Here is a 16,515-nt window from a genome sequence, read left to right on the forward strand (position 1 = left end):
CGCCCGCCTCGCCGGAAGCGCGCCCCGCGGGCGGAGGGCGGAGGGCGGAGGGCGTGGCTTTGCGCCGTGGGAGCGCGGCCGGGGCCGGGGGCGGGGCGGGTGGCTCCGCGCGTGCGCGCGGGGTCACTGCGGGGGCGGGGCTGGCGCGTAAGAGCGCGCGGGCGGCCGCGGGGAAGGCGGCGCCGGTTCCACCCGCCTGTCCTTGCTCCCGAAGGTCTCCTCCCGCGTGGGAGCCGCCGCCGTCTCGATGAGCCGCCTGATGCAGAACACGCTGGAGTTGATGAAGTCGCTGACTTCGGCTCACGGTTTTGACAGAGTTCTGGAAAAGGTATTGCGGCTGGAAGGAAGCCTGGGCCGGTGGAGGGTTCTGCGGGCCCGGCCGCGGGAGATGCCGCCGGGAATAGTGATGGTGACCGCTGTCGCGGAGAGCCGGCCTGGGCCAGGTCAGGCGCAGGGTGGACTGGGCTTCATCCGAAGGTCCATGAGTAAGTTCGGGGCTTCCTTGACGGAAGATTGGGTTCCGTCCGGACGAACCCAGTGCAGACTGGAAATACGGTAAGTCGGAAGGGCCCTTCACCGGCCCAAGCCTCGGAGCTTAGCCGAGCCCGCGTTCAGTGTGCTCAGAGCGCTTCTCGGCCTGCAGGTGGGCAGCATCATCCGGCACGACACCTGTTCGGTAAGAAGTGATGAGTATCTTGTGCGGCTTTCAATACCGTACTGGAAAGGAGATGATTGTGTAGGTGCAAAATGATTTTTTTTTTTTTTTTTTTTTTTTTAGAAAGAGCATGCCCGTAGGAGGGAGACGGAGAGAATTTTTTTTTTTTTAAAGATTTTATTTATTTATTCATGATAGTCACAGAGAGAGAGAGAGGCAGAGACACAGGCAGAGGGAGAAGCAGGCTCCATGCACCGGGAGCCCGATGTGGGATTCGATCCCGGGTCTCCAGGATCGAGCCCTGGGCCAAAGGCAGGCGCCAAACCGCTGGGCCACCCAGGGATCCCAATTTTTTTTTTTTTTAAAGATTTTATTTATTCATGAGAGACACAGGCAGAGGGAGAAGCAGGCCCCCTGCGGGGAGCCCGACGTGGAATTCCATCCCTGGACTCCCGGGTCACGACCAAAGGCAGACGCTCAACCACTGACCACCCAGGTGTCCCTAAAAGTGAACTTTATTTTTTTATTTTTATTTTTTAAAGATTTATTTATTCATGATAGTCACAGAGAGAGAGAGAGAGAGAGACAGAGAGGCAGAGACATAGGCAGAGGGAGAAGCAGGCTCCATGCACCGGGAGCCCGACGTGGAAGATTCGATCCCGGGTCTCCAGGATCACGCCCTGGACCAAAGGCAGGCGCTAAACCGCTGCGCCACCCAGGGATCCCTAAAAGTGAACTTTAAACAGAACAAGTGCAGTCATTTGTAGGAAGAATGTAGGGCATCGGGCCAGTCTTCCTCCTGAAAACAACATGTGGGCTATATTTTCAACATGTAAGCAACTCCCCTAATTACACCCAGGGCTTTTGTGAAAAACACGGGAAATAATACTTAGGCAAATATATTTAATGTTTTTACGTAGCAAACACTAAAATCCAGATACGCTACTTTTTAACAGTAACTTTTTAAGAGAGATTATGCAACAAAAGAGGTATTGGACTAAGGGGAAATTTGCATTCCCTAAAAACATCTATAGCCATTTTCACTGTTAAACTTTCAACGACCAAATTTTGAGTGTGTGTTCTCTCATGATAATCTTGCCATGGGTTGGATTTGCCTTTGAGTGGTCTGATTAAAAATCTCATACTTTTTTTTTTTTTTTTTTTAAGATTTTATTTATTCATTCATGAGAGAGGCAGAAAAACACCCAGACAGAGGGAAAAGCAGGCTCCATGCAGGGAGCCCAATGTGGGATTTGATCCCGGGACTGTGGGATCATGCTGCCCTGTGCTAAAGACTGGTGGTGCTCAACTGCTGAGCCACCCAGGCATCCCCAAAATCTCATACTCTTTTTTTTTTTTTTTTTAAGATTTTATTTATTTATTAGAGAGACAGCACAAGCAGGTAGGAGGGCACAGGGAGAGGGAGAAGCAGACTCCCCCACTGAGCAGAGAGCTGGATTCAGCTCTGGATCCCAGGACTCTGAGATGACAAAAGCAGACACTTTATCAACTGCGTACTTAACCAACTGCACCACCCAGGGGCCCCGAAAATCCCATACTTTTTTTTTTTAATTTTTTATTTATTTATGATACTCACACCGAGAGAACAAGAGAGGCAGAGACATAGGCAGAGGGAGAAGCAGGCTCCATGCACCGGGAGCCCGACGTGGGATTTGATCCCGGGTCTCCAGGATTGTGCCCCGGGCCAAAGGCAGGCGCTAAACTGCTGCGCCACCCAGGGATCCCAAAATCCCATACCTTGAACAGATACACTGTAAGTCATAAACTTCACATATGCCTGAGTTGGCATTGGTAATAACTTGGTTTCCAAGAAGATATGCCTGTTAAACTTTTTTTTTTTTTTTAAGATTTTATTTATTTTATTCATGAGAGACGCACAGAGAGAGAGACAGAGGCAGAGGGATAAGCAGGCTCCAGAGCCTGACCTGGGGCTCAATCCCAGGTCTCTAGGATCACACCCTGGGTCAAAGGCGGTGCTAAACCGCTGAGCCACCCAGGCTGCCCACCTGTTAACCTTGATGTATAGAGTTTCTCAGAAGTCCGAGTAAGGTTGAATAGTGCTACCCGTGATTCTACACCCAGTACTGTCCAATAGAGATACAGTGCAAGCTACAAATGCAAGCTGCATGTATAATTTTATGACATAAAATTATAAAAAAGGCAAAAAAGTAAAATTAATTTTACTAATATATTTTAAGCCACTCATTATATTCAAAATATTATTTTAGTTTGTAATCAATACAAGAGAGTATTATGTTTTAAAGACTTCCATCTTTGAAATCCAGCACATCTTAGTTCCTACTGGCCATGTTTCAAGTGCTCAAGACCGACATCAGGCTAGTAGCTAGCATCCTAACTGCACAGGTCAATACCGTGCAGGTGCTCTGGATTAATTTGATCTAAAATAGGATTTATGGTTGGTTGTGTTTTGTGTGAGCAGAGATGCATGGGACAGAATATATATGAATAGTGATCCATAAAGCTAGTTGTGAACTTGGTTCCTTTGCTTTTACTGTTAATTTAAAGGTAACGTGACCTAAACCAATGGTTCTCAACTAGGGGTAATTGTACTCCCCATAGGATATTTGACAGTGTCTGGAGATGACTGGAGTAGGATGGAAGGGGCACTATGGGCATCTAGTGGGCAGAAGCCATAGACCACTAACTGTCCTACAAATATCCTTCAGTGCATACATTCCCTCTCCCTCCCCCCACAATAAAGAATCAGCCTGTCCAAATCAGCACTACTGACATTGAAAAACATTAATCATTCACTTTGTCCTGGGTTAGCACTAAACAAATTGCTACTATTTTAAGTATAAATCATGTCTCAGAACTTTGGAACTTCCATGTCTTGGTATGGGACAAAGGTGTTTGTTTTCTCTAAATCTCTAGTTAACATTGATATTCTCTTTATTGAAATAACTAGTGTGTTTTTTGTTGCCTTACTGGTCTGTGACAAAATTATTTTATGTCACATAGTTGTCGTTTTGGTTATTTAAATAGGAAACTATAGGTTTTTCAAGGCAAGAATGCTCATTTGTAAGTATTTAATGCAAGCATATCGGTAAAACTAAATTGGAGGGGTGCCTGGGTGGCTTGGGTGGCTAAATGTCTGTCTGCCTTCAGCTCAGTTCATGATCTCGGTCCTAGCCTGCCTCAGGCTCTCTGCTCTGAGGGGAGCCTGATTCTCCCTCTGCCTGCTGCTCCCCCTGCTTGTAATAAGCAAGCACTTGCACGTTCTCTCTCTGACAAATAAGAAAAATCTTTAAAAAGAAAAAAACTAAATTGGAGTAAGGATGTATTTGATCTTTCAGACACACCTGTGCTCTTACTTCAGTGCTTTTGCAAAGATGAGAAGGGATAATGTTTCATCTTTTTCTTCTTTTTTAAGTAGGCTCCATAGCCATGTGGAGTCCAGGGCAGGGCTTGAACACATGACCTTGAGATCGAGACCTGGGCAGAAATCAAGAGTCAGACATTAAGCCAACTGAGCTGCCCAGTTGTTGTTATTATTATATTATTATTATTATTATTATTATTATTTATTGTTATTATTATTGAGTGTAAGAAGCAAGTGAGATGTACAGAACTGTCTAAGTCAGCCCCATTACCCATTCCTACAGTGGCCTTACTGACTACCCCAATAGAGAAAACCACCTCACCAGAAGAGAGGTGGATTTTTTTTCCTTGATTATGTAAGAAAAACAATTAAGTCGTGAATGCTAACCTCTGATTCTTCTGAAAATTTTTTTTTTTAGGAGCTGGGGAGGGGCAGAGAGAGGAGGAGAAAGAGTCTGAACAGACTCCATACAAAGTTGAGGTCACGACCTGAGCCAAAACCAAGAGTTGGACACTCAACAAGTGTGCCACCTGGGCTCCCCGTTTTTTTAAGTCAATGAATAATGTAGGCTAACACTTGAAAATTTGGCTGATAATATTCCAATTGGAGTTTCATTTCTTGGACAGATGTTTAGACTCAGCATACAGAATCTAGAATCTGCTAAATGATTTTTAAAATCTGCTATGTGACTTTCTATTCCTCCAAAAATGATCTGTTGAAGAAGACACTTTCCACTTAGCCCTGGTACAGATGTCAAATTAATGCACAAGATCTTACAAAAGAACTTCTTTATTTCAGCCTGTTCTTTTTCTTAAAAAAAAAAAAAAAAAAGAAAAGCCTCTGGTTTGCCTCCGGTTTTGTGGGTCTTTATAAACACTGAGAAACCAATCTTTTATAAAACACTGACACAGAAGAACTAACACTCAAATGAAATGTCCTGCTCTTACTTTAAGATGACCTTAAAATCAGTCAACAAACCCAAGTACTGTGAAATAATGAAGAAATACCAACCACAGTCCCCTGCCTTCTAGGAGTTTATCATACAGGAGAGGAGAAAATCAGGACCCAGGGAACACATCAGTGTTATCGGATGTTCCCTAAGGAAGAAGAGTCCCATGAATAAAAAAAGTCTGGGAAACACTGATGTTGTATCCCCCGTTTTTAAAAAAATTGCAGCAAAACATACGGAATGTAAAATTCGCCATCTTACCCATTCTAAAGTACACAATTCAGTATTAGTTGCATTCACAATGTTGTGGAAGGATCATCACCTCCCACCTCCAGAACTCTTCATTGTGCAAAGCTGGAACTCTCTGTTCATTAAACAATAACTGTTTCCTTTTCCTCCAGCCTTGGCATCATGTCTACCATCTGTCTCTCTGAATTTGACTACTCTAGGTATTTCATCTAAGTGGAGATGTTCTACCCTTTTTATATATTAAAACTTTGGCTAGTTCTGGTATAAGTCAACATGTCTCACTTTATCATGGTTATTTGCCACTGGCTCTTAGTACACTACCAGTAACACATGTGGAGAGACATATCTTGGGAGTCTCAAATGACAGGCACTGTGCTAGGGTCTGGAAATACTATGTGGAATCCAAAACAGAAATAAGGGAGTGGAGTTCAGAAGCAAGGTAAAATTGCAGAGTCATCCTTATGAAAACAAGATGAAGATGTGTAAGTAAATGAAGTATCGAAAGAGGAAGAACACAGAGAAATAGGAAGGTTTAGGAGTGAACCTCAAAGACTACAGAAATGGTTAGAAAGGTAAGAACAGATCTTATACTTACTAGAGAAACCTTGAGACTTTGAATTGATCACAAAAGGGCAGTGATATCATATAGAAAATTTACCAGTGTGACATACCAACAAATATTCTCAAACTCGTTATTGGCCATTAAAATAATCTAGGTGTAAGAAATGCACAAGAAAGTAATAAAGCAACCTTTGTTCGAATAATTCGATACAAAAATTGTGGCTTTAGCATTATTTGTGGTATCAGAAATGCAAAATAACCACAGGGGAACGACTAAAAGAAATCACTTGTAGCTCCATGTAAAGGAGTGACATTTAAAACAATGGCTTGCTATCAGGATCATGTCACCAAATGGTGTGTATGACTTTATAAAATTAGAAATTTTTGTATTTAAATTTTTCATAGCATTATTTGTCATGCACTCTGCTGACTTTACTAACATGAACTCTAGGCAAAAGATACAGTAAAGGCCAAAATACAATTATCTGGAAAAGAATTTCTCAATGAATAGGTGGTTTTGGTTTTTTTTGTTGTTGTTTGTTTGTTTTTAAGATTTTACCCATTCATTCGTGGAAGATAGAGAGGCAGAGGGAGAAGCAGGCTCCATGCAGGGAGCCTGATGTGGGGCTTGATCCCGGGTCTCCAAGATCAAGCCCTGAGCCGAAGGCAGATGCTCAACCACTGAGCCACCCAGGCATCGCTGGTTAAATCTTTGGGGGCTATTTCATTCAGTTCCACTAAACTCTTCCCTTGGGCTTTGTCTTGCCTCCTATGGTGCTCATCTGCTAATATCTATTACTTCTAGCCTTCTCTTATAACCTCTGCTGGCTTCTTACCTCCTTGAGAACGAGGGCAACGTCTTATTTTTGGATCTTCAGCCACTTCTGTTCTTCAAGAGCTGTCGCTGGCATCCCCAGCTGTCTTGCTCTGACCCAGTTGTATACCTCAACTAACTTTTATTATTGGACTTGCTCTATAGTACTGAAAGTATCTGTTACCTACTTCCTGTGCCACACGGAGAGCACTCTTTGGGAGCAGGACTGTAGTAGATGCTTGATGAGCATATGTCAATGCCTGATGCAAGGTGTCCAGTAGAATGGCTCTCACACCAAAGATGCTCCCTAGAGCTTGGTCAGTCAGTTGCTGGTGCCATTAATGGTTGAACATTTTGGTACAGAATGCTGACCTTCAGATTCGAATGTATTCACTCATTCAACAAACATTTGAGCACCTACTATGTGCCAGGCACTACTCAAGTCAGCAGAAAACTCACAGAAGATCCTTCCACTGATGGGACTTGTATATTATGTGTGAAAAATCAAACACTAGCCAGAGTAAGTAAAGCAGATACATGGAGTATGCCAGATGGTGCTGAGTGGTGCAAAAGAATATAAAGCAGAGACCAGTGATAAGAGTATTGGGAGAGTGTAAAGATTTTTCCTCTAAAATGTATATTCCTGTGGAGCCCCCCGCCCCGGGTTCAGTTAAGACCTGAGAGCAAGTCATTGATGCTCGAAGGGAAAGAGTGTTCTGGGCCAGGGGAACAGCCAGTGTAAAGGCTCTGCGACTTTAAAGCACTGTGTGTTTGCAGTATTTCCAGAGGAATTCTAAGCAGACAAATTGGAGATGAGGTCTCCGTACAGCTTCGTAGGTTACTGTAAGGACTTCGGTTTTTACTTCAAGGGGTTTGAACGGAACAGTGACAGGATTTTACATGTAGTTTTAAAGGGGCACTCCTATCGTTAGTGAGAGAGCAGACATGAGGCAGGCAAGGGCGGGAGCAGGAAGGGGACTTGGCCGGCCACTGTAGCAACTGGAGGGAAGAGAGAGCTTGGGCCAGAGTGGAAGAGTGATGAGTAGTGGATGGGGGCTAGGGACAGGATTGGATTCTGGCCATGTCTGAAGATGGAGGGGTAGGATTTGCTGATGGATAGGGAGAGAGGAGAGAAGACTGTGTTGGGGAGGCTGTGCCCCTTGAAGACCATCTGCCCAGCTCTCTGTGATTGCTCATGGCTTGCATCACTCACTAGACTTTTTGCTTTTTCTCCCCGCTTGCTACCACCTACATCTTGAGCACTTGTATATAGAGTGCCTTGTGTTAGAGAACCTGTGCTCTAGCCTGCTGAGTGAAGCTGAAACCTGGGCTGGCTTTGGGTAGCCTTGTAAGGCTGAAGGATTAGTTGGCCCTAAGACTCTAGTGGGCATTGCAGAATAAGAGCCAGCAGAGAAGAAGGAAACCCAGAAGGTGGACATGGCAGTTAGGGGAGGGTCACAAAAAGGTTTAGATGTCACTGAGAAAGGGCTGAAAAGTATCCACTGACTTTACTAATCAGGTCATGCAGTGATTGAATTTAGTACCAGAGGGATGCCTGGGTGACTCATTGGTTGAGCACCTGCCTTTGGCTCAGGTCGTGATTTCAGGGTCCAGGATTGAGTCCCGCACTGGGTTCCCCACATGGAGCCTGCTTTTCTCCCTCTGCCTATGTCTCTACCTCTCTCTGTGCGTCTCTCATGAATAAATAAAGAAAATCTTTAAAAAAAAATTTAGTAACAGAGACCATTCTAATCGGGCAATTCTAAGAAAGATCCGTGTGAAACTATACAAAGCAACTTGCATTTTGATGACTGTATTTGAATCACAACCTTAGTAAGGATGAGAGCTAATGTGTTTTGATCACCTGTGACCTGCCAGGCTTCATTCTAACTGCTCAATTTTAAGGTTATCTTAACCTTTACAAAACCCTATGCGGGCTGTGCTGTTATGTTCACTTTACAGAACAGACGTGGAATAACTCAGTTAAGGATCTGGCCTGAGTCTGGGCCTAGAGCCAGGCTCTTCACCACTGATCTAAAGGCATGTGCGTGTTAAACTGCTAAGACACACGCTACACAACTAGTGCTGGACCGCCGTGGAGCATGCACCACAGCAATCCTGTGGCACACGCCCTTTTACAGTCCCTGGACATCACAGTCTGCAGACACTTCCTTCTGGTATCCGCCCTGGGTCACCTTGGAAATCAGCAGTGGCTGTCATCAGGGCAAAGTGCTTGAAAACAAACTCTTCTCAGACCTAAAATTCTCATTCACAGACACCATCTGTTCTCTGTGCTTTTGTGTGTATACATGGTCTTTCATACTTGGTCTCCTGTCTTGGTGCACTCACATTTTCATGTACCCAGATTTTCTTCTGCCTCAGGCCTCATGCCTTTAAGCCGATCACAGACACCTTTACTGAACCAGAGATACACACTTCTTAATCAGTGAGCAGGCTCAGTATGGTGATCAGCAGCAGTCACAGTGACAGAGGTCTCTCAAGGACCAGAGTGACTAGAAACATCAAGCAAGGCCTACAGAGAGTCCTGAGGTCTGGACAGGGCTCCTACTGGGGACCATCTCCTTCACTGCTATTATTAGGCATCCCTTCTCTCTGTCTTTATTGAAAAGCTAAGGGAGGAAAGGGGAGACTGTCCCCGCAAGTGTGTTACCTATGATGGAATTTGAACCTAGGGGTTTGGGTGACTGAGGAGGGTGCCATGGCAGCATGAGTCACATAAACTCATGTGAATGCATGAGGAATAGGGAAGGGACAGGACACTCAGGCCATATAGAAAAGGGACAGATTGTGTGTGTATGCATATACGTAAGGAGCCCATGTGTCAGCTGAGCCATAAAGGTTCTTGCCAACCTGCTGCCCAACCCCTGTGATCCTGGGAATAGAATGTATTTGGGCAATTAATCCTCTGTATTGTTGGGGGCCCCACAGATATATTCCTGACCCCACCGCATCATACAAGGCTTTCCAGCCGTCCTCCCACCAGACACCAAATGAACCAGGACTGAGTCATTCGCAGCAGGCCAGTTGAGATGTGAAGGGACGTGATTTTACACAGTGGTTAAACTTGAGATGTCTGAATCAAAGGAAGATGAAAGTATCTACTTCAAAGATGTGTGAGGATGGAAACCATGCAGAGTTGCTGAGTGTGGTCCCTAACACAAAGTTGGCCATAGTTAATAACCCAATAAACAAGTGTGTCCCCTACAACCCATATCTTAACTGAGATTTTGAGGGGTTTGTTTTGTTTTGTTTTTACAGTATTCTCATAACCCCTTCATCAAAGAAAGGTTAGCTCTCCATTGGTCTCTTCCTCAACAAGATTACCTATTAGGGTTAGCTAGTTGGCTAGGACATTCCTTTGTTAGCTTCTCTTCCCTGACCTGCCAGCTTCTTTCCCCATTTTCACTTATTTCGCTCTTCCGGTCTGTCAGGACTCCATTATTCCCCAGGAAGCCTTTCCTAATGTCTTTGCTCTGAAAACATACTTTTATTAGTTAGGTATCCTCTTAGCAACTGGTGTTTATTCTGTCCCTAGGAATTCCCTCCCATGTGTTCTCATTGATACCTTTAGGTTGTGCACCCTTACCAGCAGGGATTTGATTTCTTTCATCCTTGTATTCCCAGGGCTTGCTAAACTCCTGTAAATGCTTGGATACAGGTCGTGCACACCTTGATCCTGCTTGGTATACATATTAGTTTATGAGGACATCTTGTGGTCAGATCATTTATTGTATGAATAGACTTGATGCTGTTCTAACACTTACTTGCCACTGATGCACCTGTGAGGCAAAAACGTGACATGAACTTGTTTAGGATACTTTATATTATGTGGCTCTGTTTATCCTCAGCATAAACAGCAGCAAAACCACTAAAGTTATGGTTTGTGAAATCCCCAAAGTGTCTTCCTGGTGGGAGCCCTTAAAGGTCACTGTATATCCAGACTTCATAGTTAGTGTATATCTGGATTTCATAGTTAGTGTCGAAGGAAATTGAAGATAGACCTAGATCTAAATCTCAGTTCTATCACACCATAGATGATCCCAACAACAAACCACTGTGAATTTAATTTACAAAATGGAAATTGTCCCTTACTTATTGGTGTAATATATGTTAATGTTTAGTGCAGTGACTAGCAAAGGAAAATGCTAAGGTAGCAATTATTTAGAATCTAACCACTTAAGGCTTAAAACACCCCTCACCCCGAAATACAACAGACACACCCAATACCGATCTGTATTCAACCTGAATGCCTTTGGCCATGGTGAAAATCATAGTGCTAAATCCAGCACATTCCAGCCACAGCTCAGCTCCAACTTCTATATACTATGCTATGATGTTTTTCCTAATAATTTAACTAGGATATAAGAAACTTAGTTCTGTTATTTTTTCCAAAAGCTTGCTTTTTAAAGATTTTGATATAAAATTTTTAATTCGTTGTTCCATATTTTATCTTTCACATAATTCTTTTTTTTTTTAAGATTTTATTTATTTATTCATGACAGACACACAGAGAGGGAGAGAGAGGCCTAGAGACATAGGCAGAGGGAGAAGCAGGCTCCATGCAGGGAGCTCGATGTGGGACTTGATCCTGGGTGTCCAGGATCTGGCCCTGGGCTGAAGGCGGTGCTAAACTGCTGGGCCACCAGGGCTGCCCCACATAATTCTTTTTCATTATGATACTATGATACCTAAAAGCCAGCAGTTAAACTTTGCTGGATTCCGTTGTTAAACTTTTTATATTAATGGGTTTATGGTAGAAGTTTGTTGATTCTAGTAACTCATTGAATTACTGAATTTCTTCCAGTCTTTTTTTTTTTTTTTTTTAAGATTTCATTTATTTATTCATGGGAGACACATAGAGAGGCAGAGACACAGGCAGAAAGAGAAGCAGGCTTCATGCAAGGAGCCCCATGTGGGACTTGATCCCAGGACCCCAGGATCACACCCTGGGCCGAAGGCAGGCACTAAACCGCTGAGCCACCCAGGGATCCAAAGTCACTAGAAAAATTGCCCTCTACAAAAATTAGGCAATGTCCAAATTAAAGCTATCATGAGTTAACAGATCATAGGGGCCAGCTAGCTTTGTTGGTCCAGAATTTCTGTGAAGACATTAAGAGATGTCATCTTGTCACACACAAAGCTGAAAAGCTCAGAATATTTCTGCAGAGTGGAGATTTAACAAAAACTGTCTTTCCCTAAATATTCCTTTTTCTTTAAGAACAGTTTACCTATGGGTTAATTTCTATCATAGAGACATTGGTAACTTACTTGCATTTCTCATCAACTCTCTTAGGATCACTTAGTTAAAGATTTTATTTTTAAACAATCTCTACACCCAACGTGGGGCTTGAACTCACAACCCCCAGATCAAGAGTTGCATGCTCTACCAACTGAGCCAGCCAGGCACCTGTGGTGTGACCCCGTTTAACCCAGTGATTGTTCTTGATGGGCTGTTTGGGCTTTGCTAATACCAAAGAATGTTCAAAATTCTTTTTTTTTATACTCAGGTGACTCTTGTCTCTGCTGCCCCTGGGAAAGTGATTTGTGAAATGAAAGTAGAAAGCAACCATGCCAATAAATACGGCACTCTCCATGGTGGTTTTACAGCCACCCTAGTGGACAACATATCAACGTTGGCTCTGCTGTGCACAGAAAGGGGAGTACCCGGAGTCAGTGTGGATATGAACATAACGTATGTACCCAAACTGTACTACAAATAACTTTTTTTTTTTCAAATAACTTTTTTTAATGAGAAAACTCATTTCAAACCACTAGGACTAATACATTCATGACATAAATAAAACTGGAGGTGTCCTGTAGTGTAGCTCTAGATGTGCCCTGAAGGTTCCCATAGCCTTCGAATGTGAAAATAGAGGAACTAATTTCCAAGTGCAGTGTGTATCAGGAGTGCAGGGGTTAGGACCTAAACATTCAAAACCGCAAACATTCAGCTTCTGTTACATATACTCGTGGGGGGAAATTGTCACAAACCCACAGCCTCTACCTGTTTCCCAATCCTTACAAGTACTACTTGTACAAATCATTTATGAGGGCCGTATTGAGTGGACAGAAAAAAGCCTGAGTAAAATTAAAAGAAAAGTGGATAAACCTTCATAAAGTATGTATTGCCATTGCCTTGTAACAAGGTGAAAACAAATGTCCAGGTTTGCAGTCTGTCTCTCTCTTTGCAACTGCAAACATGCTCTGTACACGTAAACTCCATGATCAGGAAGCAGTGCCACAGATGGCAGGCTGTCACTCACCATTGTGAAAATGCCTGCAGGGCTCATATGTTTTCAAGTGTAAAAAATTCACTTCCAGCATTAACAAGTACCCCTGCCATCCCTTATCAATAGAGTGCAGGGCCCAGGGATTTAGTTTCAAGACAACTAGTTTTTCCATCTACACAACAGAACAATGATTTTTTTGGAGTGGGGGCAGAGGACAGGCAGGGATTAGGGTGGGAAAGCCAATGCTATGGACCACGAGGGCAATGGAAATAATGTCAATTTTCTTTTTTTACGTTCTAAATTTAGGGTGCCTGAAGAAAATTCAGACTTTTCTTTTTTTTTTTTGTTTTTTTTTTTTTAAGATTTATTTATTCATGAGAGACAGAGAGGCAGAGACACAGGCAGAGGGAGAAGGAGGCTTCAAGCAAGGAGCCTGACGTGGGACTTAATCTCCAGGTCTCCAGGATCTGCTGCGGAAGGCAGCGCTGAACCGCTGAGCCACCCGGGCTGCCCACAAATTCAGCCCTTCTTTACTATGGGAACAAATTGAGGGTGCAATAAGAAGTGCTCTTGAAATTAAGATCTCAGAGGTTCTGCTTGCTGTGGTGAGCATGTTCTGCAGTCCTTACCTTACTCCACATGGTAAGAGGTGAGGCTAGCCGACAACCCCCTTGGCCTCAGGAACCTCTCTTAAGAGCAGAGATTCTCAAAATGAGCACTGTTTCTCGTCATCTTCTGAGATACTACCGCTGCTCTCACAAGCCTAAAGAATTTTTTGTAAGTCAGACATAGTTTCCATGTATGTGTGGTCAAAGGTAGAGGTCACAATCAAGAACTGCCCGAGCTTCAAAACCTGACTCACTTGAACAGAAATACACCGTCTCAAAGATTTACTACAGATATTTAAAAAATAAATGAGTGACAATTTAGGAGTAAGACAGGTAGGGAGGGGTCTCTTAAAGATACATACAACTCATCACCTGGATTCTAAGGGCCTCCTTGCAATTCCTTATTGTTCTTACATTAAATCATCTTTAAGTGCAGAATTTACTCACATGCCAGTTACATAAATTCTAAACACCAATGACAAGATACAGTAGTCCCCTCTTAGCCACAGGGCTACATTCCAAGACCTCCAGTGGATGCCTGAAACCACAGATAGTACTGGACCCATTGTATGTTTTCCCTATACACACATACCTATGATCAAGTTGCAACGAGGCACTGTAAGATAAACAATGATAATAAAACAGAACAAGCATCAGCTACTGTAATGCTGCAGGAATGTGGTCTCTGAAATCACCGTATTGAACCGTATGCACCCTTCTAGTGAGGCCGTGAGATACAGTCCCCACATGAAGTGAGGGGAGTGGCATAGGCAGGGGGTGCAGCTTTAGGCTACTGTTGATCTCTGACAATAGGTCAGGAGGATCTGGACCCCTGGGTGGCTCTGCAGTTGGGCGCCTGCCTTTGGCTCAGGTCACGATCCCGAGATCTGGGATCGAGTCCCACATCGGGCTCCCTGCATGAAGCCTGCTTCTTCCTCTGTGTCTCTGCCTCTCTCTCTCTGTGTCTCTCATGAATAAATAAATCTTTAAAAAAAAATAAGTCAGGAGGATCATCTGCTTCCTTCTGGACCACAGGTAAGGGGGAACCTGCTGAGTTAGACGCCAGGCAATACTTCACCCAGGATTTCAGCAGATCAGATAAAAGCTGGAGAAAATCTTTCACCAACCCTGAATAAATAGGAAATGGAAAACTTAAAGGTGGGTAGGGAACACAACTTCCCACATTTATAGGAAAAGAAACTTAAAAAAAAAAAAACAAAACAAACTTGTGTGGATATGGAAAGGGGAAGATGAACTTGGTCAGGACCAGCCATTCAAATGTGATGGGACAGAAAACTTACTGATAACTATTCTTAAACTACTTTGAGGAAAATAAAGAAAACATAAGAAGGCTGTTAAGAGATACAACTAGCCCTCTTAAAAAAATTGTTAGAAATGTTTATAAATTCAAAAAATGAAAAATTATTTGCTATTAACTATATTTGTTTCCCTTCAAGGTACATGTCCCCTGCAAAAATAGGAGAAGACATAATGATAACAGCACATATTCTGAAGCAAGGGAAAACACTTGCATTTACCTCTGTGGATCTGATGAACAAGACCACGGGAAAATTGGTAGCACAAGGCAGACACACAAAACACCTGGGAAACCAAGACCAGCATGTTAACTGGAAGATACCCAACAACAAAGACCAAGTGTAAATTTGACTTGAACAAATAGAACTTTCAGGATAAGTTAGCACAACCAGAAATTGTTAGGAATTATTTTCTTTGGGAAAATGCCATAGGAACCAAGTGGGACGTAGGATGGGACTGTTTTTCATTTAAAATTTCTTCAGTTTGTTTGTAATCTTATAGAGTTGATACTTGGGTGAAAAAAATCCTTAGCTGAAAGTGTTTCTGAAAACTTAGGTAAAGCAAAGAAGCCAGCAAGGCCATTTTGAGAGATTACCTTAGAGCTAATGTCCAATATTAAGCTATTAGAGAAATACAGGAAGCAACTTTAAATAAATTTGGAAGGGATCCCTGGGTGGGTCAGTGGCTTAGTGCCTGCCTTTGGCCCAGGGCGCGATCCTGGAGTCCTGGGATCGAGTTCTGCATCAGGCTCCAGGCATGGAGACTGCTTCTCCCTCCTCCTGTGTCTCTGCCTCTCTATCATGAATAAATAAATCTTTAAAAAAATAAATTTGGAGACATTAACAGTTAAAGGCTGATTCTCCTTTGCTTGTCATGGTGCTCTGTTAGTAGACTTCCTAGTAGCATTGAGCATGTAGGACTGGCATCTAGTTCTTAATTTCTAATATTTCCCTCCAAAAGGAACCTGGGCTTCTTGGAGAAAATAGCTGATGCAAGGACTGGGGAACTGGCATTAGGGAAATTGACATTAACATATTTTGTGCTTCAAAGTAAGCAAGTGTTCAAGAAAATAGTTAAGAGGCATGCGAACTGTGCACGTGTTATCATTTAGTTAGATATTATAGGGCAGAGACAGGAGGGCTCTTCCTCATGACAGAATGCTGCTAAATGTGGTGGGGAGGAATAGATACTATTTTGCAACTATCATAGTAAACATTGGTCACAACCAAAAATCAAAAATCGCTGGTGGTCCCAATAAAGAACAGAGCATTTCCATGTTGTTTCCCGGATTGCTTCTTAGTTACAAGGGAAAAATAGTCACTATACAATTCAGAAACAAGACACCACCTCGACCAGTCAAAATTCATACCAAGAGCAAATTGACAGTGCATTTCTGGATATTAACTGGAGAAGGGAGTGAGGTTACATGAATTGGGTGCTGGCCAGAGTGCATAATCCCAAGTTTAACCACGAAGAAGCATCATTCAGATGCAAAATGAGGAATACTATTTTAAAAAATTAGCCTACTCTTCAAAAAAATGTCAGGGTCCAAAACAAAGGCCAGATTAGAGACTAGAGATTTGACAGCTAAATGCCAACAGTCCTGTAGTGGACCGTTGTTGGGGTGGGTTTTAAATTAAAAACAGGGTATTGGGACGCCTGGGTGATTCAGTGGTTGAGCATCTGCCTTTGGCTCAGGTCGTGATCCCGGGATCCGGGATCAAGTCCCACATCAGGCTCCCTGCAA

General features: G+C 43.1%; 1 protein-coding gene across 3 annotated transcripts; it reads left to right on the forward strand.

Annotated features, from left to right (window-relative positions):
* Positions 1–128: 128 nt before the first annotated feature.
* Positions 129–16,043, forward strand: ACOT13 (acyl-CoA thioesterase 13). Of its 3 annotated transcripts, none has more exons than XM_038584284.1 (4): positions 185–328; positions 4,438–5,789; positions 12,121–12,305; positions 14,909–16,043. In XM_038584284.1, the coding sequence occupies exons 2-4, from the start codon at positions 5,778–5,780 to the stop codon at positions 15,111–15,113; spliced, it is 402 nt and encodes a 133-aa protein (XP_038440212.1). In that variant the 5' UTR covers positions 185–328; positions 4,438–5,777; the 3' UTR covers positions 15,114–16,043. The 3 variants fall into 3 exon arrangements, with proteins under 3 accessions (XP_038440211.1, XP_038440212.1, XP_038440213.1); XM_038584285.1 differs by lacking the exon at positions 185–328 and adding an exon at positions 368–555; XM_038584283.1 differs by lacking the exon at positions 4,438–5,789 and having other exon boundaries at positions 129–328.
* The last annotated feature ends 472 nt before the right edge of the window (positions 16,044–16,515 follow it).

Source organism: Canis lupus, chromosome 35 (assembly GCF_011100685.1).
Source record: "Canis lupus familiaris isolate Mischka breed German Shepherd chromosome 35, alternate assembly UU_Cfam_GSD_1.0, whole genome shotgun sequence".
NCBI lineage: Eukaryota > Metazoa > Chordata > Mammalia > Carnivora > Canidae > Canis > Canis lupus.

What these genes read in the sequence shown, in the direction of transcription:
- ACOT13 (XM_038584283.1), top strand. Translation starts at nt 248, where the DNA reads ATGAGCCGCCTGATGCAGAACACGCTGGAGTTGATGAAGTCGCTGACT. An exon ending in TTGACAGAGTTCTGGAAAAG is followed by an intron (nt 329 to 12,120) that starts GTATTGCGGCTG and finishes TTTTATACTCAG; the next exon opens with GTGACTCTTGTCTCTGCTGC. An exon ending in AGTGTGGATATGAACATAAC is followed by an intron (nt 12,306 to 14,908) that starts GTATGTACCCAA and finishes TTTCCCTTCAAG; the next exon opens with GTACATGTCCCCTGCAAAAA.